At 38.9% G+C, this 23,245-nt stretch overlaps 1 protein-coding gene across 3 annotated transcripts in view; it reads right to left on the bottom strand.

The window, feature by feature from the left end:
• The window catches only part of CLIC5 (chloride intracellular channel 5), a 75,650-nt gene that overhangs the window by 27,380 nt on the left and 25,025 nt on the right, over positions 1-23,245 (bottom strand). For all 3 annotated transcript variants that reach the window (XM_042803273.1, XM_033005015.2, XM_033005016.2), the window contains exon 2: positions 225-334. In XM_042803273.1, the coding sequence (XP_042659207.1) occupies positions 225-334 (110 nt within the window). The remainder of the gene's footprint in view (positions 1-224; positions 335-23,245) is intronic.

The following is a 23,245-nucleotide window of genomic DNA, read 5'->3' as shown; positions in this document are numbered from 1 at the left end:
TAGTTTGTGGTTAGAAGACTTTGAAACTACCCCAAGCACCTTGTTTAATATAAAAACATTCCACAAGTGAAAAAAAAAAAAAAAAAAAAATGAATCCCAACTATTTTGTTGTGCACCACAGACTCTCTAGGCTAGATACAAATCTGACTGAGCTTGGTGAGGTCTTTCTATAGGGCAAACACTGGATCATATAACTATTTGCAATTAAACTGAACAATTTTTACCTTTTCAGGTCAACAGTGGTGACGTTGAACACAACTCCTTTGAGCCACAAGATCATGAAGAGACGCTGGGAGAACGGGCAGTTCCCAATGCTTTCTCCATCTATACCAGCCTGAGCGATGGAGAAAGAGGAAAAATAGATTTCAGACTTATTAGTCACTTACCTCCCTCAAGATGGAAAATCAGATGTCGAGAGAAAAATAACCAGTTTAAAAATAACCGACAGTGCTTGTGATTTAATGTAGTTTATCATCAACACAAGAATGGAGTTACTTCAGGATTCAGCCTTCATCAGGACCTTGAGAAGGCAACCTGGTGCCTCTCCTGAAGGCAGCTCTGGGTAAAGGACATGTGTCCCTTGCTGATGGCAAGCAACATCCAGGTGACTGTATATTCTTTCAATCATTCTCATCCCTACAGGAACTGCCTGCTTCATAGACATGCTAGAAAACTCAGGACAGGTTTTCTGCTGTATTCAAGTCTGTGAACTGCAGCTGATATCAGCTCAAGATCTGCTTCACTGTTTTACTATACAAACTGTGGACTTTCAGATCTAGATTTAAACCCAAGTGCTCCAGACTTTCACTCGTTCTTGTTCACATCCAGTAAAGAAAAAGCCTCAGAGTCAAACAAATAAATTCAGACTGAAATCTCCATCCGAGTCCTTCCAAGGTTCAAGGCAAATTTCAGCCACCACATTCAGTCTGTTCCTATCTCTAGTACCTAATGAGTTGCCTACAAACCACTACAAAACAATACAAAACTGCTAGTGTTAGCATTAAGGAAACAGCCTAATTTTTCCTCTAAAAATTTATGGTCCTTAGCCATGCAAATTCTGACTTTGAGCCATGGAGGGATACAAATAACACTAGCTGTACAGAGCCAAAGCTGCATCCAAGGACAACATCCTTCTACAATAATTATGCTTGTGGCCAAATCTTTCAGGACGATAATGGTTTTGATAGATTTCCATTTTAATTTGTGGTACCACTGTGTTTAAAAGATTCTTATAATCCTAGTGAGGCAACCAATCTTCTGTTGTTGACCCACACGGGTTGCATAACTGTATTTTATGCACACAGTGTGTGTCCAAAAATGGCTTATGAAAGAGCTAGGCAAATACATGCCCTTTTCCTTTAGAGAAAATATTATCTTACTCTGTTCTCATGAATTTTATCTTATTAATACTCAAAATGTGAGGTAGCATTTCTCTGTCTTAAAGGAATCACTTCTAATTATTGCAGTTCTGTGAAACATTCACAGCACAACTAGAAACATTTTGAGATGTGTCCAGTTGCTACAAATTCAGGCCTTGCACATGAAATGTTTAGCTGAAATATTTTCTGGTAGGCATCATGAATCTTTCTCATGTCTTGAACACAACTTTTGATGATTCTGGGTTTCAAAACAAATTCCAAATTTCCTATCCACCAAAATATGGAGAGAGTGTGGATTCAAGGCTTGGAGACAACACATCATAAAGTTTAGGGTTATATAAAAAGTTTTTCTCTGGATTCAGATTTGGTTTCAAACACTCAGACTCCTGAGGTATTTGGTTATGGGGGTACAGTTTGGCTGAAGTTTCACCTCAAATTATGGACCTGCAATATGCCTGGCACACAGCATATAGAATAATCAGCAAACAATGTGGGTGAAAGAATGGTATGGCATGAGAAAGAGCAAGAAAAGATGCATTTTCCCATCTGCCAAAAGTGCGAGTAGCCTAGTTCAGCAAAATTCCATTAATTAATTAGTTAGATCTATTCTGCAAATTTCATGGCAAAACAATTACAATGTTACCATGGGAATACGAGGCACCACTGTATTGCATGCAATAATTACTGCAAAGTCACATTTGTTGATTTGGCTTTGGTTTGTTAAGCCATTGCCAAGGACTTTTAACTTCTTACCCTTCCTGGAAAGAGGCAAATGCTATAGGAGAAAACTGTGATACAACAACAAATTTCCCCTTGGCTTTTTCACCGTCTCAGTCATAATCATATACTCCATAATGGAGTTGGATAACTGAGTCTACAAACAATATATTACAAACCTAAAATTTGATGAAAATCATATCAATGACTAAATTAGAGGGCAAAGAAGTGCAGACAGAAGGGCTGATTCTCATCTTACGTTATCTGGATTTACTTTGGCCTATAAATGCATTGACTCTGACTCTTCATCTAACTCTTTTCCAAGTGAGTGTAAAACCCTGGTTCACCAAGTCCTGCAAATACCTTGTGAGCAAAGGGGTCTTGTCTCACAACAACATGCAGAGCTTCAGCCCTTCTGCAGGTCTCCATCTCGCATGGAGGCAGTCTCCCGCCTGTCCTCATCACTCAATTCTTGTGCTGCAAGTAATAATTTCATCTTTTTCAGGAAAGAGACTCAAGGAGACCATTTCCCTGCTCTCTTCAATTATATATTGTCGTACAAAGGTTAAGTGTTACCAAAATCCGCATCTTTTTATACTCCTCCTCCTACAAGGCAATGATGAAAAACCCTCTCAAGATCAGAGAGGACTAAAAGGAGGACAGAACAGCTGAATGGCAAGGAAGAAACAGAAGTGACGGGTCGTGTGAGGCTAAGGGACGCAGAAGTCACTGGAGAAAGGAGAAAGATGTGCGGTTTGAAAGAAATAAGATTCACTTGGAGATCAAACATAAAATTAATCGTGTAGATCAAACGAGGCCTCCAATAGCCCCAAATGGTCAAAATATCTTTCCAACACTTCCAAAAGAGTGGGAAACATTAATTGCTAGAGACACATTGGGAATAGACAGAGGAAATTCCAGAAACAAAAGATAAACTAAAGAAAAAGTACTGTATGATCCCTGTTCAAAGCTCCTGGATCTGGAAGCCAGGCTCATGATTTGGGTGGAGTCTGACTCATGTGTTTTGAACTCATGTGACTGGCATAACTGAAAACGCTACCACAAATCACAAGGCAAACTGGTGACAGGGGAGGGAACAGAATCAAAATCTCCCCAGCAACACGATTTATTCATTAAATTCAGCTCTTTTTCTGCAGAAATTATAGGCAAGGCTCTGTTGGTTTTGTGAATCCTTTCTCACTGCTTCTAACAGCCGTCAGTAATTCAATGTTCAGCACTCAGAAAGAGCAAAACCTTGGTAGGTAATAACTTCAAAGGCTTATCAGTGTGTCTCAATATCCCTTGTGAAGTCTATTATGTACCAGGAGGAGATGAGGAAGAACAGAGAACTTCCCAGACTTAGTCACTCTTAGCTTCAAAGAAAAACAGCTTGCTTAAAGCACCCTGGTAGTGCCTAAATACAAGCCTATTATGTATCTGTCCAAGGTTAAGGCTCAGAAATGCATGAATTAAATAATATCTTCATTAAGATCGAGAACTCAAACAGTGGATGGAAAGAAAAGAACAAATACTTGACAAGCTAGAGCAACACCATTTATCCCTGCTGTTATTCACAAATTAGCACAAAAGCTTTCTCACATAGCTTCCCTGGAGCACAGCAAAAGTGATCAACCGCTTATAAAAAGGAGCAAGTCAACAATATATGCAACCTCCCTTTCAGTAACAATAGATATTTCTGATTTAGCGATTGCAGCTAGGGATAGACTTGAGGCTTTGTGGGCACGAGGAACAAGGAAATAAAGCTTTTAAAGTGCTCTATAAGTCCTAAACCTGTAAAAGTGTTTTAGAGCCTCCTTCTCCCTATGGAGAAGGACCTCATCTGAAAAGGCAAATTTCCAGAGTGACCATGGAAGACAGATTTGAGGATTTGCTGCGTGAGACTCTTTGGTCAGTGCTCATCCCACTGAACTTTAACTGAGAGCCTAAGGGAAAGTCTGCCCTGCGCGCAAGGCCAAGATGCACATCCAAAAGATTAATCTGGCCACTTTTCACTTTGACTGAATCTGATGAGTGTCTGAATTTAGGCAGGATGAATGTGGATCCCAGCAATAGAAAATCCTGGAATTCATGGAGGCAGAATTTCTAGAAAATTATTTTGCTCCATCTTGGAAAACTCACTTTCTGCTCCTGTTGCTTCACACAAGCTTACTTTATTAGTTTACTTACTAAAAAAAAACATGCTTTACTACTTAATCTCCAGCTGTTTAGGTACTTCACACCAACTGATGAAAGGTCTTGCCCTGGAACTCAATATAATCACACCAGGAAAACCCCACCATCATACCAGCTGCTTGCCTCTATCTGAGTAATGGCAAAAATGAACAAGATGTTCTCCATTATTTATAAGGTGCTCCTCCTTAAATACTTCAACTATTTTTAAAGAAATAATTAAACCTCAAAGATATTTGTGTGCAGATGTGGGGGATGTATGGACACATTGACAAGGAACAAAATTAAGGTGGTTTTGGGGTGGGGGGGAAGAAAAAAAAGCCTTGGTGATTTCATGACCTTATTTTTGTAAGGTAGCAGTAGTATCAAGAGCCTCCAACCACTGCAGAGCACAGCTGAATGATGTAAACAGGGAGCACTTCTCAAGTTCAAGCTAATACTTTGCTATAAATGAAATAACTGGAATAAACTTTCCAATTTATTCCAAAAATACTTCAACTGGTACATGCATAGTGACTGCAATGCACACAGAAAACTGGATATTATTTTAACTAACCTTATGGGTGGAAAAAAAAGCAAGTTTCATTTCCAGTTATTCCCAAAATATAGCAGCTTTAAAGAAATATACCGTCATTAATAATGACTAAGCATCTAGCTTAAAAATGGCAGTGCTGGAAAGCATTTCATATAGGAAAGCACTGTGTTTTTTCCAGGAATAATATATCTGGTTTTATCTATTCTCCTCCTTTCATTTTTCATTGCATTGAGACCAATCTGCACAATGGTCCAGTGCTCTCTTAGACTCTGGGGTAAAGTAGGGAGATATTTTTGATGACACTAAAACACATTTCTTTTTCAAAAAGATTTTAACAAGTTAGCAAAAACAGGCTGGCTAATTCACCTCAATGTTTCCCAGTAAGGATTAAGGAGGGATTTGATTTCATGATCCCTACAATCAAAATCTAGGCTCACATTACACATGGTTACACCCTCTCTGTTTTAAAATTGGGAAAGCGCCTGCCTTTTCACACTTACTCTCCTTACACTCAGAACCCAAAGGGGAAGTGAAAATCCTATTCGAAACTCAGAGCAGGCCAGGAAATATCCTATTTATTGGGCCATTAAAAAAAAAAATCTGTCTTAGTAATTATACCACACACACAATAGCACAAATCTCCATTGTAGGGAAAAATCATTGGCTGCAACATGAGATCAGACATGCCAAGGTATTGCTTTAGCAAGGATCATTTTTTTCCAGTTTCTCCTCGTTTTTCTTTCACAACTTCTTGTCCAAATGTAAAAGCCAGTAAGATATTTGGAGTGCCACCAACAGAGAGGCAAGCTAAGAAGTGTATATTCATAGAGCAGCACTGGTGGGTCTCAAGTAAGAATTAAATCTGGTGGCACAAGTCCTGTGTATCACAGGACACTCTTGTTGATTGTGGCTCCAGTTCAGGAAAGCATTTAAGCATGTGCTGAAATACATCCCAATTCAGAGGAAGTATATGCTTGACTTTAAGCATGTTCTTAAGTCCTGATGATTTCAATGGGACTTAAGCACACACTTAAGTACTTTCCTGAATGAGGGCCTATAACAACAGTAATAAATTTGCTGAGCAGCATTTTAACTTCATTGGACTTTTTCCGAAATTTCATTTTGCTAGGAGAACAGCAGCATTCCGAGGGAGGGCAAGATAGAGCAGAAATATATTCTTAAGCACACACATGGAAATGGACCATGTGCATATATGTCAAATAAAAATAGAGCATTTGCTAGAAAGACTGTCAGGGTAGTAACAAAACAAAAAGGAAGTGGTGAAATTCTTTAGCCAGCTCCCCAAAAGCCAGCCAAAATGTTGTCCAAGTTTGGCATACATACAGACATATATTATAGATGCACATAAGCTTAACTTGGTCTGCACTGCCGGCCAATTTTCAGGGAGCTGGCTTGTTACCCTCTGTTCAAACCGGCTGAGCAGCACGTCAGTAGAGTTGAGGATCTCCAAGCAGCTGCACTTCTCAGATCTCTGTAGTTTTGGGAGAGATGCACTTGTACTCGAGACATTCAGGATTCTCAGGAGATGAATTTGCAAGTTGGAGACCCCGTGGGCATCGGTAGTTAAGATATGACAAATATTTTCTTTAGGTTTGGTAAATCATTGTTTCCCAGCTTTTTATATTCACATAAATGGCAGTGTGGACAGGAAGGGATCAATCATACATGTCAGCTTCTTCCTAGGGATCCTTTCATGATGGCTTAGGATGTTCACAATTAAAAAACAGTTAAGCCAAGCTGGTCCATGTGCCTGGTGCAAAGCAGGTTCATCTGCCACATCAGCTGAGGTCCTGGTAGTGGAATAGCTATGTGCACAGTGATCAACCTGTACAGATAAGTCTTGGTTTTCCCCAAGGGCTTTGCTAGAGCCACTGGCCTCTGCATATGTTCTGCATGATATGTGTTTTGCTTCAAAATAAACTTTGCAGTGCTTGAGAACTCCAATCAGTCATGTACAGTTTGGACTTAGAAAACTACAGACTAGACGCAGGTAAATAGTCTCATCATGTGAAAATGACTCATGCTATTCCACCACCTCTTCTGCTTTCTCTAAAGAACTAAAGGCTCATGACTTGACAAATAACAGAGTAGAAAAGGACAGATTGGCGTGACACTCTAGACCAATAAATTATTTTGTTCACATTTATATTTGTAGATCATTTATCATTGCATGTTTTCAACTTAATAAGAAACTCATAGTAGATAAACAAAGGAAGTAGGAACTATAATGAAACTTCCTACACCAAAATATATACGAATATATATAAATATATATATATATATTATATATATCTGAATTAAGACTGGGACCAAAATATTTTTTTTTCTAGGATACCATGTTCCGGCATGCTCTGCTGTGAAGAATTTCTACATACCAAATCTGACTTTTACATGGTGATATATAAGGGAAAATCCCCTAGAAGAGTGAGAGTCATTAAGTAACATCAGCAGTATTGTAGAGAGAAACCACATATAGCACATCTTTAATATATATTCTTTTAATGTCAGCAAAATACCAGCTAAAGGATGGGTGGTAAATGCAGACTGACATTTTCAAAGTGGCTAGTAGTTTTAGATCCTGTGAGACAATATGAAGGCAGCTGACTTCTCACAAGTATCAACTCTCTACACTTGGAAAATCAGGCCATGAGCTACCCAGAAGGAATAGCTCTTTTTTAAAGTCTTAGTATGAATTTTCTGGATCTGCTTTGGGAATACCCATGACTGTTAACTTCTTGAGGAACTAGGCAAAAAACTAATATGAGAGTTGAAAAAAAAATCTCCATTGGAAGAATATTCTTTTGAAGAGCACAGTTGGAATTTGACAGATACCTGGTGGAGACATGAAATGGCTTTGGCCATATAACCCGGGAAATCTGCCTGGAGTCCCAGTCTGGCTACCCCGAAACTCCAGCTGGAGGACGGGGGTGCTGGGTCCATGCAAAGACATAAGATCACGGGGTCCCAATGTGCAGCTCAGCCAGGACCCGGAGGGCTCCTGGCTGCCCAGCAGCCCACCCGCCAGCCAAAATTTCCTTTCAGAATTACTGAGAGTATTTCAGTTTCCATCCTCACAGAAAACCCACAGCTTCTGTTCAATAACATTGTGAACGTTTCAAAATGTGTTTTTTAGACTTAGAGCAATTTAGAGCAAAATCTTGAATTCTTCAAAACCCAAAATTGCCATTCTCATCGCAGATCTTGTTAGTAAATTATGCACAAAGTTTGTGTGCTTCTGGACATAGTGGATGGGACATATATATGTTCCTTTCTCGGCTTGATGGACAAATAGCAATCATCCTTTATACTTATTTCTGAGCCTTTTCCAAGATAATAAAGCAACTGTGCTGCCATCACTTACCAGTAGCATGGTACTGGATTCTGTGTACCCACATTATCTGCTGGAGGTAACCACAGAAAATAGCTTTTAAAAGCTTTGCTTTTTGGGGACCCATGAATAATACGTTGCAAGTGAGTTGCCATAGGAACAAGAAGAGAACTCAAGATATTACAGGTATATACGTTTAACATATAGAAATATATTGGAACAAATGGTTAAACAGCAAGCTCACAAGCACATATGGAGATGTAAAGTTCATTTAAAAAGACAATAAGGATTTATCAGGAGCAAATGACATTAAGTCAATCAAATTCTGTTCTCTGACAGGGTATCCAGCACAGTGGGTAGGGAAGAAGCAGCAGGTATCTAGAAGCTGACTTCTGTAAGGTTTCTGACGTAAGGTCCAGATCATATTTTCATAAACAAAGTAGGGAAACAGGAGACCTGCATGAAGTCTCTGCAAAATGTTTGTATGAGTGGTTGAAAAAATACTTATGAGGTAGTAATAATACTGTTATTCTTCTGTTAGTCTAGAAACACATACCAAATAGAGGGACCATAAAGGTCTATGACAAGATGAGTCATATTTAATATTTTCATTAGCAAAATGGAGGAAGGAATAGACAGAACCCTAGAAAATTTCCTGACAGCAACAAGCATGGAGAAGTTACTGATATTTCCCAGCAGAGTCATAGACTCGAAAATGATGCTCAGAAGTTGGAAAAAAGTGTCTGAAATCACTTAAATGGAATTTAGAAAAGTAATCCTCAAGGTATAAGATGTAAGAAGAAGTAAATCTAATGTACAAATATAGGATGGGGAATAGCTGGTGAGGCTGCATGGATGAAGCGAAGGAGGTTTTATGTCAGTCACAAACAATATGAATCATCAGAGTATGTGTCTACAAGCAACAACAACAAGATAATGTGATATACAAGCGATGTTCTACCACTACATAACAGTCCTCAAGCATGTAGATGACTGTTTTACAAAGAGGATGATGATCCATTGTTGTTCCTGCCCACAGAGGATAAGATTAAGTATTTTGCTTAATTTGCAACAATAAAGCTTCAGGGGAAAAAAAAAAATCCAGTGTAATTATAGGACTACTGAAACACAAAGCAGGCTTTCTAAGGAGGTTGTGTAATCTGCATTAATGGAGGCTTTGAAGAAATCAAAAGAAAAAAAGTTGCTAAAACTGGTCTCGATTTATTTCATCCTGCTACAGAGCGGCAAGGGTGAATAGGATGTTTCAGAAATCCTTTCTAACAGTATATATTAGTGACTCTGTCAATAAAGTTGTTCTTGCTGTCAGTGCTAGACGCTTGGTGACACAGACTTCTGCTTTCCTCTGACCTGCACAGGATGAAGTCTGGCCCTGGTGAAGTCAAAGGGAATTTTGCCCGTGACTTTGATGGGACCAGAATTTCACTCAAATGTTTAATGGCCAGAAGGGACAATTATAATAATCTCTCCTGACCTTTTGCATAATACAAACCATAGATTTCACTCTGCCTGTAGTCAACATCTTGTAGTTGAACTAGAACATATGTTTTGAAAGGTTTCTCAGGATAGACATATGCTAGACATAGAGTGGTAGTAAAATCCCCTCTAGTGGTGTATGTTTGCATTGCAGGGTGAAGTCCTCACTCCCATCCCATTTGTAGGATTTTGCTAAAGGTAGCTAACTTGCCCCATAACTTAAATATATAATTGCTTTTTCTTATCTATCAGTTGCATTTCTGTGTGTGGGTTTAAGTTCTGGAAGGAACCTTAGTCACAGGACTTGTGGAGTCAGGCCACAGCAGCACTCAGATCTTTTATTCTAGTAAAAATCTATAGAGATTCTCAAGCACCTGGTACTGCTTGGTTATCTTAGTTACAACGGTGTATCTCATAGGAAGAGGTAAGGACTTTGAGCAAGAAAGCCATAAATCCTTTTTTAAGACGAATAAACTTGTCCTGGAACATATTCATACCAGATGGCTGTTCATGCTCTGCATATACAGAATGCAGCTTCTACATTTTGGAAGTTTATGCCTATAGAGTTATATTCTGGTTTTAGCCTTTTCATGCCACAGCTATTAATAGACTTGATCTAATTCCATAATGGTCAATATTCATACAAAATATTCCCACTAATGTCAGATATACCAGTGACCTCATTGAGAGCAGAGTCATACTTTGGATTCACTAGTTTCTTTCTAATAAGTGATTAAAACCACCAGTGGTTTTATGGGCTCTGGAGAAAGAATTTGGGAATGAATCTGGTTCAGCTATTCACAAAGCACCAATTATAATTGTTTAAAAATATTGATGATTGTATACCCTAAGAGCTGATTAGAAAATAATTCCCCTGGAAAACTGCAGAAAATAAATGAGAGGTAGATCATTGTCAGAAGGTGTCCCAGACAATGCAAATTATAGTCAAGTTATTCCTGTTTCTAGTAGAGATCAGGTGCAAATAAGGGAGATGTTTCTTTGAAGCAAGCTCTATGCAGAGCTCCAGTTCCCATTACAATACCAGAATCCTGCATGCAGTCTTTCTTATAAGAATTAAATCTGTGCACATCTGGAATTTGAATGTCTGTTAAAAATCTCTGATCTAGAGACAGTAATCTGGTCATATAGTATATTCTGCAAATGTTGATGAATTGCAGCCAAATTTCCATGCCTCTAAGCAGTGTATCGGACTAACAAATAATAACAGCAGCCAGGTGCTGAAAGTTAATGCTGAACCTGAAATCAGATCCAGGGCTGAATTATTTATTGAAATTCCATGACTTTATTTGCACTATTAGAAGAGAGAGTCACTTGCAGGCACTGCAAATAAAGGTCTGAATAGTGGGATGTTGCTGATAAGGGCATTTACCACCGCATCAGCTGACCCCAGCACAGGCCATAATCTGCCCTCGATGGTCTCATTTTGTACCTTATGTAACATCATAAAAATATTGTTTATCAGTGACTTTAAATGGGATGAATCAGTAACTCTCAGGATCTATCCTGCAATGGGCAGGACTTGGTCTTTCTATCTCCTTTTGTATCGCCAAAGTTAACAGCGCTTCAGAGCGTATGAGAGAAGTTTCAGCCCGAGATGCAGTGAATGTTTACGACATTCACTGAAAGCAGATCAAGTTGCATTGCAAAAGAGCAGCACATCACAGGCTCAGACTAGTCTTTTCTTTGGTGTTTCCATCTTGATATGACTTCCCAATGCAACCCGCAATACCTTCAGTAAAATAATTACTTACCAATAAAATAGTTCCAGCATTTGGACCAAGCCTTACTGCCACGAGTATACAAATGCAATATAAACATATTTTCTGGTTCCCAGATACTTCATTACAGAGTTTAGTGCTTAGGGGATATTTATCCATCTTTAATATTTTCTTATCTGCCAAAAACTGCTGTATTTGTTCATCCCATCATTCACACAGACATACAGTCAAATTTAGCCATTAAAGGGGTGTTGCAAAGGTAGCCTTTGCTGATAGACATCTAAAAAGGAGGGGAATGCAGCACTCTGAATATTTAATTAAACAAGAAACAGAGAGCAAGTTCTGAGTTTGTAAATGTAAATGCCTTCAATGAAAACAAGAGTCTAAGACGTACACACAAACAGCAAGCAAGCATTCCATGAGACTCATCTAGGAACAAAACAATTTGCATTTTCAATATCAATTGGTCAAGAAAAGAAGTGATGCTTTCCAAAAGATACTGAGAAATTTTGAATAACTGTGTATACCAGTAGAAGTACAATTTACAAGTAATTTATGGTACAGACTTCTGAAACTAATATATGGTAAATGTTGCAAATAGGGAAAATAGTTAGATCAGTGAGTGGAGTTTGGATCCCACTTCTTGTCTACCTGCCATCTCAGTGCAGGATGATTTCTTAAATAACTATCTATACTGTTTGGGTCAGTTTGGAATGCTCCAGTGATGCTGCTTTACAAACTTCCCATAGGAAATTATTTTGACAGTTCTCTCAATACACATTTTGACTTGATGCTTAGAATAATTTCCTCTAATTTCATTTTATCCTGATATCCAGCATAGAAAAAAAATTTAATTAAGTTTAATTCAGTGCTACTTATTAAAATAATTATTACTTTTCTTCCCTTTATACAAAATCTCACTTAATTATGCCATTGTAATTTTCCTAGCACCTCTTCACCTCTTACTGTCCTTCGGGACCCTTGATCATGCTGTCTATTCCCAATATAATTTTATTATTATTATCTTATTCTCATCACTCCTGAGTCCCTCTCTCACCCAGGCCCTTCATGCTTCAAATGGACCAATCTCCAAGAAAACTAGCAATGACCCCTAGCATGGTCGTACAGCCGAATTCTTCTCCAGCCTATTATTTCCTATCATACCTGTCTCAGAATCAACCAGTAACCTTCTCCTCAAAGTAATCTTGCTCAGGCTCTCCCTCCCACAAAAATAATACATAGTCTCTTCACTGGCTTCACCAACTAAGTCAGTGATATCAACACTGAAATGACCCCACCTGGCCCCCCGCTTCCAGTGCTGGGGCCAGCTCGGGGGCCCCCAACAGCAGAAGGACACGGAGCTGCTCGAGCGGGGCCAGAGGAGGCCACGGAGATGCTGGGGGGGCTGGAGCAGCTCCCCTGGGGGGCCGGGCTGAGAGAGTTGGGGGGGTTCAGCCTGGAGAAGAGAAGGCTCCGGGGAGCCCTTCGAGCGGCCTCCCAGGGCTTAAAGGGGGGACAGGAGAGGTGGGGAGGGACTCTGGGTCAGGGGGTGGGGGTATAGGAGAAGGGGTGATGGTTTTAAACTTACAGAAGGGAGATTTAGATTAGATATAAGGAAGAAATTCTTCCCTGTGCGGGGGGTGAGGCGCTGGCCCAGGGTGCCCAGAGCAGCTGTGGCTGCCCCCTCCCTGGAAGGGTTCAAGGCCAGGTTGGACCGGGCTGGGAGCACCCTGGGCTGGGGGAAGGGGGCCCTGCCCATGGCAGGGGGGTGGAATTGGTTGATCTTTAAGGTCCCTTCCAACCCAAACTGTTCTATGATTCTACGGAATCTTCCCCCAGCTTCGATCCCTTCCCCTGAATGGCCAGTCTATTTCTCTGACATTGTCACCCAGCTGCCTTATTCAAATTAAACAAATCCCATTTGATATGGTGTAAATGGAGCATGACGCAGGGATCATGCCCTGTAAGTCCTCTCACCCGTTTATCATTAAGTTCATAAGAAGGTGCCAGCTTCTCCTCCTCTGAAGACAGTCTTGAACCAAACTCTGGAAGTCAAACCATTATTCTGCTTCCCTCTGGCTTCACAATCCTTTCATGATTAGCAACACTGTAGACCTAATCACTGCTTGGCACTCTTAAAACAAGTTCTTTGTCACAGTTTTTCTGCTCTCAGGCTAAACAAAACACACAAAATATTATGTGAACCATCTTGGTCCTATTGCCTGTTCTATAGGAAAACATTCACTTAATGATTGCTAGAATTTGTTGTTACAGTTTAAACTGAACACTCAGGTTTGGGCTGATAGAGCTGGATTTTGTGCTGTGATAGCAGCACATCATCCTTCCTATCCCATGCATGTGCTTCAGACCTAGATTTTATTCTAGATGGATTAGACAGAGATTTCATGCTATCAATCTACAATCTTTCTAGTCTTCTACACTACTTCTATATATTTTATATTTACATATTTATATTTTATACTCACAGATTTATATTTTATATAAACTATTTTATATTTTATATTTACTGGTTTATTTTATATTTACAGTTTGTTGTACAATCTGTTAAGAGGCACAGTTAATTTATTTCCCAGCATGGCTAATCAATTATAATTCACACCTTACCACCTTCTGGTGCTACACTCTTAGGTAAATGGGCCTAATTATCATATCTAGAGAAGGGTTGAATCTCATCCAGCTTCATTTAGGAAGTTTCTCAGGCAGCATTTTCTTTTACCCTGTGCTCCTGCTCAGAGCAGGCCACAGTTTCCATTTGCAGGCTGTCGGAGAGCTGTTAGCCTGAACAACTGCAATCTGCAGAATGCCATTTGAACCCCATATGCCAAGCACCCACCGAGAACATCTTATTGGAACACCCAGGTTAATGATGTAATTGAAAAACTAGCATTTGGCAAGAGAATTTCTGAAGATTCTATATATATTTGTGTACAGCTAGGCCAAATTCACTCAAGTGAATGAATAAGCTATGAAGAATTAGCTAATTTTTCATGTTTACTTATAATTCTCTCTGAAATAGAGAATTTTTTCCATTATTGTGAAATGCCAAGCACACAGGTGTTCTTTAAAAATAACAAATACAGAGAAATCCCATAAATTCACACTTCCAATGAAGGGCTAAATATCAGTCAGTACAAAACCCCTCTTTCTGACAGTGTGGCACAACACAATTACTACTAACCTCACTTACTCTCAATGGTCCTGAATATGGCTTTAAATGAATGTTAAATAAATATTGAAATAAATACATTTAAATAAATAAAATATTTACGTATATTTTTAAAAATCAATTTAAAAAGAAAATCATTGGTGCCCAGAGTGGAAGAGATGTCCAGGGGCTAATTATGAAAAGCCCTTCTTGCCCATGAGATCTGCAACAAGGTGATGCCACATGTGCAGATGGGGCTGGGAGTGGTGGCCAAGGTTGGGGGAGAGAGGCATTTCCTTCCCCTGGAAAAGAAAATTCACATTTCAAAGTTCGTCTCTTTGTCAGGGGAGTTGGACTGCACTTCCTCTAAGCGCCCCTCCTGGTGACATCCTTTCCAGGCTCTCCAAGGCTGGACCTGAGTTGCTGTCTACAGTCATCACTTTTAAAAATTATTATTGTTCTTGTAGAATCATCTCTTTTGAGATAAATATCGAACCATCAGGCCATCAGGCAGAGATTATGCTCAACCCAGTAAGAGGGTGAGGTGTCCCCACAGACACATATCGTAGGGCTGCTGGTTTCAGCGTACCAGGATGGGCAGGTACATACTCCCCAGTCTGAAACAAGTCTTCCTGCATGCACGTTCATCTGCTGTTATTACAGACTGAACAGTGAGAGGTAAGACTTACGGGGTGTTTGGAGAAATACGTACTTGGAGGTGAACTAAACCCCCAGAAGATTACATTCATGCACTCTGAGGAGATCCTCATGGCTCTGTCTTGGAGCAGGGTGAATGCTTAATGCAGAGGAAGCAACGGACCATTTTTGAACCCCAAACAAGACCCTGATCTAGAACTTGATCTAGAGGTTAACTGGGGGGATTCAGATATACTGACTTTAGAAAGAAAACAAAACCAAAAATCTGAAGTTAGAGCACCTCAATACAAGAAAAGACAAGTCAGTAAATCAAGGCAAAAATAATATTCCTTGACAAACTGCATGGGCAAGTCAACAGTCAGAGAAGAAATGTAAATTAAAATGATCCAAATGCTAGTGGAAATCTAAATAAAGACTTAATAATGAAGGGGTTTGGAGCACTGGATCCTTTTGGCATGTCCTGCACATTTAAAAGAACGGGGCACAGAAAAAGCAACTAAAGCTGCCATTCTGAGAGATCTTATAACCTGCAAGAATATTCCATGATTCAACCCCTCTTCATCCAGGAACAGCTTTTTAAAAAATACTATCAATAAAATAAACAAACGAAACAGGTCTCCAGTTGCACACTGAATCAGCAGCAATGGCTCATCACAAAACACAGGGCAGTGAAAGAAAATAATTTCCTCCCATGATATGCATTCGTATCTGTTTGAAGCTGCCCATTCAGCAGCTAAAAGCAAAAGGAAAGCAGTAATACAACATGCCCGTTGACCCACACAAATTGAATCACAATCTAGAAAAACACTGTCAACAATAGCGATGATCCATCGAGGCCAGTTTTTCTGATTTCCACTTGTTTCAGACAATACACAGGTACAAACATGCACTGGCACCTAAAACAACAATAGCTATATGCAGTGGGTGGCAAGGATCAGGATGTTTATTTGGGTGTTAAAATGTCATGGGGAGGACAAACTTGTCAATTGATATGGAGAAGAACCTGCTCACCCTGAGAATTAATTCAGTATTTTGTGAGGAGTTAAACCACAATGCTTGAGTAGCTGTTACAGTCATTTTTCTATATAAAGAGAAAAGAAGGAATGTAAGTATAGCTGGACAAGCTACTGGGCTACACAGATATGAAAGTGAATGTTGGTGAAGATGTTTCATAAGAAATCAAGCCAAGGCATGGGGGTGTCGTATGACTCAGACAATGACAGACAGAAAGGGAATTCAGCTCTCATATCTCCCAATTTAGCTCTTCCTCCATCTCAGCCTCAAAGTCTGACCTGTACTGACACAGCAGACAGATCCTGGCCAAGCCAGCATCCACTCAGCCTTTTGGAGGCCCTTCTGAAGTCTGGCCTTGCATATCCAGACAAAGATAAGCAATCACATATTTAACCACCACCTGAACTAGTCACATCCCATCATCACACCCAGGACACCAAGAGATATTTTAAGACATGTAAACAGCTTCCGAACATCATTTCTATCAGACTCACTTCGACCAATTTTGTTCAGAGACACAGAAATCAAAGGTTTCTTCTGTGCTTGAACCAAGCCCTGTTCCGGTTTGTCAAGATATCCTCCATTGCAATGCTTTCCTGGTTTGCAGATTTTATGGCTTGTTTATTTCTTTATTGACTCTAACTATACGTGTTTCACTATAGCACATCTAGTCTTGATCTGAAACAGAAGAAAGGGCATGACTTCTTTGGAAGTTCATTCCAATGGTTTCCAAAATTTACAGTTACTACTAAGCTTTTTCTAACTTGACTAGATCTGACCTTAGCTAACTATTAATATGTCTTGTTGTACTCATTACTACTATATTAAAAAGCCCCCTACAGATACATTTAATATTGCAGTCAAGTGACATTTAGTCTTTTACTTAAATGAGAAGGACTGCCTTAAGGATGGCAATCTTAAGTATTTTTTAAGCCTTAAAATTCTTTTTCTCTACATCTTTTCCACTATCATAACACAATTAGCTCTGTGTGCATTTAAAATAGCCAGCCAAAAGATAATGTAAACCTTGACCCCTCACTACTAATAACAAAGGGAAAAAAAATAAAAAGCATAGTTGTGACTAGTATAATTTGTGTATTTATTATTGGTATATTTACTATGAATTACTAAGGAAGTGTGGCACATGAACACTGAATCAGTCGTGCTAAGTGCTGTACAAAAAAAACAAAAGACACAAGAGCTATGCCTAAAGGATGGAGCACAGAACTGGAGTGGTGTTTGTGCTGGACCTCCTTGCACAAGGCCACAAATTCTCAGCTTCTGTACCTGTAAAGTGCTGACCAGGACTGTAAAATTCTCCAGAATTGCTCTAAAGAGGCTTCTGTGTTTTTTATCGCAGGAACTGGGTTTTGCAAAGAGAATCATGTTCAGAGACGGCTGCCAAAGCATCCAGCAGCCTGCACAGCCTCCTTTGCAGAACTGGGGTCTAAGTACCCTTAACAGCTATCAGCATCTATGATGGTTATAGAACTTCTATTATCACTCTGTGTTTTACTACTAAGTATCTAAAATAAAAAACCCAAACAAATTGCTGAACATTTAAAACCTCTGCTAAACTATCTTTCCTGAATTGCAGACAGCTGAGCTTAGCTGTCAAATGTTTTTTGAGATGGAGCACATATTTCCATGGAATACATCATACTTCAAACTCCACTGCTAGCCTGCAGCAGCACACACTTTTTGGAGGTGATTATCCCTTTTCCAAACAGTAGAGCATTATATTTATATGTCTTTATTAGCAGCAGAAGTTAGAAAAGTCTATATCTGCTTTGGCATCTTTATGGTTAACAGAAAGGGAAACTAAAGCCATATTTAAATTAAGCAAACTTCCTCAGTGTGTCAACTCTATTCGCAGTATCATGAACAGGTTTTAATACCCGAAATATTGGTGAATGGCAAACTGAGTCATTATATTTTTTTCTTAGTCCAGAGGAAACCAACAGATGCAAGAGAAGCAACAAAAATAGTCAAGAAATGGATTTTTTCAAAGTCTGACTTACATAAGGAGGAAAAAAAAAATACTATTCCTATATATAAACTCCTCAAGTTTTAAATGTGTGAAACTCAAGTTTTATAGAATTTAAAGTAAATTATATAGAATTTAAAGCAAATTTAAATCATCTTCAGCCTTGAATATTAGGTTTTGAACATTCTTATTACATTTTGCATTAAGCACATACAGGTGAATGCCATGGGTTTCTGTCACTTGCTGTGACAGAAATTATCACAGAAATTGTAACAAAATTATTGACTATTAAGAATGAGGATTTAGAAGAGCAAACTATCACTACTTGAGCAAATTTATCCTGAATATAATGTCATTTATCCCGGAGTAGCTGTAGTAGGGGTAGGTTTGACTCCTACTGTACTACAGAGGCATTAGTAAGTTATTACAACACAATCCTCTTGAAATACATTTCAATTAGTGCTTTATCTCAGTTTTATGCGGAGTTGCCAGAAATACATATAAAGGAGCTATTTCAACATCTTTTGGCAATCAAGTGCATAGGAAAAAAATTGGAGAAGCACCTGAGCTCCAGATATACAATACCTCTTAGGCAGAAGTTGAACCAGGGTACCCTGGGGACCAACACAGAAATCATGGGGATTAGGACACTGGTATTAAATTTATGAGTCTGAATGACTGTGAGAATAAGCAGAAAGAAAACAGAGAAATTGAAAAAGTAGGTACTACAGAAGATAGAAGACCTTGAGATGGAAAAAGAAGGGCAGAAAAGAGTGGAGAGGGTGCCAGCAGAAAGGAGCTCAACTGCTGTGGGAGACAGCTGGGAGACAGCTCAAGCTGAGCGTCCCACCACACCACTCCCTGGCGGGGCACAGCGCGGTGCAACACGGCTGCACAAACCCTGCGTTGGAGCTAGCCCATGTCCAGACACCCACCCAATAAAGCACCCAACAGCCTGTACCTGGGAGCAGACAAATGTCCAGTTTTCTCTGGTTTTATTTCTTTTATGTCCAGGAAATCAAGATTTTCAATATATTCTGTTAGGAGGCAGTTCTACATCAGAGACCTGATCCCATCACACATTTTTATTTTAAGTGGTGTTCAGGATGCCATGCTGAGATGAAGGGTAAAGAATGTTCCCTGCTCCCACAGTGTGTCCACATCTGGTGGAGAAGGACTAGTATCAGCATTTTACCAAGTTGAGGAAAGCCCAAATAACTTGCCTCAAGTCATTGAAGGAGGCAGAAGAGTAAATAAAGCCTTCCAATAAATTGGGTGGTAATCTAGCAATATTACTGAGCTTAATATGTTGCAGAATTTGCATAGCAGGATCTTTTCAAACTTTGATTACAGCTGAACAAAAAAAAAAAAAAAATCATCAGAGTTTCTACTTGGTTGGAGCTGTGGCTGCTCTGTGTTAAGTTAAAGTGCTGAAACACTGAATGGAAAGTCAAAAATACATTGATTTGGATTTTGACAATGTTTGAGGGCATTTTAGCATAGCAAAATGGTTATGGTGCATAACAGAACAGTATCTCAGGTGCTCTGTGCCCCAGTCTCTTTTCTGAGCACATTTTCTCTTATGATACTGCAACCACACAATTTCTGTGGTGCACCAGAGTCACTGAATCAAAGAGGAATCTGTGTTATATCACTGAAGATCCACTACAGCCAGTGAACACCAACATTAAAAAATGATACCTATAGAAGGGTAAAATCATAAACACTCTAAAAGATAAGTTATGAAATTATTATTGAGAGGGACAGAATAATATTCATTTACAAAGAATCATTTAATTTAACACAGTCGGAGAAAACATCCTGTGGGCCTGTTCTACATTTATGTGTGAACTTGCAGTCAAGTTGTGTAGCAAGCAGCAATGACATGCTGTAAATGTAATCAGCTGCAGAAAGTTCTACCCTTATGTATTATTAGATACAATTACTGGCTTTGGAACTTCAAAACACAGCTGAACACATTTTGAATTACTTTTGTTCCACTGTAATAATTTCCAACTCTTAAATCTAATATAAAAAATCCTGCCAGGAATACATGATGATGATTAAACTTATCAGACCTACATAAGTCAAGTATTTCTTTTTACCCATAGCTCCAGATGTACATATATATCATTGTTATTGCATCTAGATGAATTTTACTGCGTGTCAGCAATACATAAATGCAAACAAATGGGGAGAGCAAGGGGCAAGGAAGAAAAGGGAATGAGCATCTATTTTGGTCTTTGTCAGTGTTAAACTTTAATGTGTCAAACCAACCACCTGAAGCTATTTTCAGAGTACCTACTATAGCACTTTAGGTACCTGCTCTGATTTCCTAGTTCACCTGAGTTTTATAGACTTGAACACAGTATGAATCTAGCATAAAACCAAATCCTTCCTTATTCCAGCTGATTCTCCCTATGACTTTGAGTCAGACTTTGCTGAAAAAAAAGTATCCTTGAAATCTTTAATTCATGTATAAAACTAACACACAAACTCACAGCCCTTTAACAGCTAACTCTGTTAAAAATGAGTAATTTGAAAAATCTTCTACCAGAGATCTCAGCTGCAAAATGGAAAATTAGTTGTTATGTCTCCTATGTGCAGCACTGATGGCATTATTTTGTTGATACCTACCAGATTTTTAAGAATTAGGTGTCATTCAAGCTCTAAGTAATATTGTTGTTGTAATGATCAATATGTTATCCTAAACAATCCTTACACAGCCTTCCATCAAAATACATTTGACACAGCCAGGTGAACTAATACCAACATTTAACTTTGGAGCACAGGCAGACATACTTCCTACAGGCTCTCTTGGAAAGGATCCCTGTATATTTTTGGGATGCTATGTCAAATGATCGCTGTGACATTTGACACTCTGGAATAGCCACAGCAGAGCCATATATTGCCAATAAAAGTTTCCTGGGGACACTTACTGGAGCTTCACTGTCATCGCTGAACCATGACACAACAACCTGTGAGCCTGACGAGATGTGTGCTGCCAGAGATGGAAAAAGAGCAATCTGCAGCTAAACATAGAGGACTCAAAGCATACTGATGGCTGTTTCTAAGTACAAGCAATAATAATTATGAATACCACCAATTCTCCATGATAGAATTAAAATACTGTATTTACCTGATTTCACTATGCGTCTCAGAAAAGTTGGAATAAAGGAAGGAGCTAGTAGGTGGAGTTTAAACAAAATCTCACGTATACATAAGCCGGCCTAACTCTGCTGCCACTAAACTCAGCAGCACAAACCTGACTGGGTTTTATGGCCAGGGGATACAACCCATCCTGAATGTTTCTGAAGTCTTAACCATTCAAATTGTGAATCCAATTTTTAAAGGTATTTAAAGAAATAAAGTCTATACATATTCAACAAAGTATTTGAATATGTTTGATTTTAATCAGATGTTTTGGTCACTATTAACATATATATTGACACCATCAAGTTCAATAAAAAGCAAGTAGTCACAGCCATTTATATGAGAAAAAACCCCAAACCATGGCAGATAAAGGTGTCATTCATCTTTATCTATAAACTAATGATTAGATCATGAACTTAGGCAGAAGGAGGCATAGTTGAAAATCCCCTCTGAACTTGAGATCCAGTTTCCCAAGCAATCCTAAAAGCATTCCAGACTAGGTTCAACGTGGCAGGGATAGTGATTATGTCCCTGCCAAGTCCTTTTATAAGTTTGGCCTGCTTAGACTATTCACTGCCTGTCTCTAATATTCCCACCAATGAGGGACTTGTCTTGATGCAAAACAAAACCTGCAAATGCTGAGAGAGAAAACAGACACACAGACATACAGACTCTGGGTTGTATAACTCAGGCTAAATCTTCTTTAAAGTATTGCTTTTCTTCATCACAAGATAAAACAAGCAACTTGTAATTTTAAAACATTTGCTAGGCAACTATTTGTTAATGTATTGAATTATTTTTTAACAATATAAGATTAAAGCAAAATTAGATCTTGTCAAGATATATGGTTTTCCCTTGACTATTCTTTTTATCATTTTATTGAAAATGGTTAATAAAAAGACCAGAGAAGTAACTAGCAGTCCAGGCAGAATTTCCCTAATTGTGTCTGTAGTGGAGTTACTATGAAATTGTGATTCAAATTTAGGAGGCCTGACTCTCTTCTTGTGCCCATTATATATATATATATATATGTATATATGTATTTATATATATATAAACTCTGTAGGTTTCAACCTAGTCAGTCCCAATTTGAAAAGATCTAATCAAGGTAGGAATCAAGTCAGAATTACACTGAAATACTTGAGTCTCCTGCATGGAGCTTATGAAACATATTTATAGATGTTTAAACAAACCTAGTAAAATTGTTTTCTTCCTGGTACAGATGCTGGTGTCTGGACTACTAGTAAACCTTGCAAATTTGATAACCAATGCACAAAGCCAGTGCACTAGAAGAGGAGACTTAGGCTGCTGTTCATAACTGCCTCACCAAAATAAGTCTGGAAGAGACAGGAACCATTGCGCCCATCATCTGCTCAACAGCTCCGAATGGATGAAAAATGCAAGATCCATAATAACCCCACGTGCTCAGGCCACTTCCAGGGTGACAGCTGAAACCTGTCAGAGACTGCACACACTGTACGTGTCTGTTTTGTTGGGTGGCAATGTCTCTCTTGAAATGTGAAAGGCTTGGCCAACCACGAGACCAAGGATACAGAAGAATGTTATTGTGAGTCTTGGACCTCCAGACAGGTTGAACCAGATGTTTCAGTACCATTACGCTTCCTTGTGCTTTTCTCTCTTTGTTATTTCCTCTTTACCTAGAAAGTTCTGCTGAACTTAGGAATGATTCTGTATGGAAGCCAAATACCCAGTAAAATACTCACACTTCTCAAGAAACAGAAATGAACTTTCAGATCTAGTTGTGATCTCTACTCATCATCCAAATACTTCTTGAGGGCAGTCTATGAATCAAATAAATTACAGAGCCTGTATTGTTATAACGCGTTAAAAGGTTCCTGTCAAGT

Source organism: Tyto alba, unplaced genomic scaffold (assembly GCF_018691265.1).
Source record: "Tyto alba isolate M040663 unplaced genomic scaffold, T.alba_DEE_v4.0 Super-Scaffold_40, whole genome shotgun sequence".
Taxonomy (NCBI): domain Eukaryota; kingdom Metazoa; phylum Chordata; class Aves; order Strigiformes; family Tytonidae; genus Tyto; species Tyto alba.
This window is presented reverse-complemented; position numbering and strand designations above follow the sequence as displayed.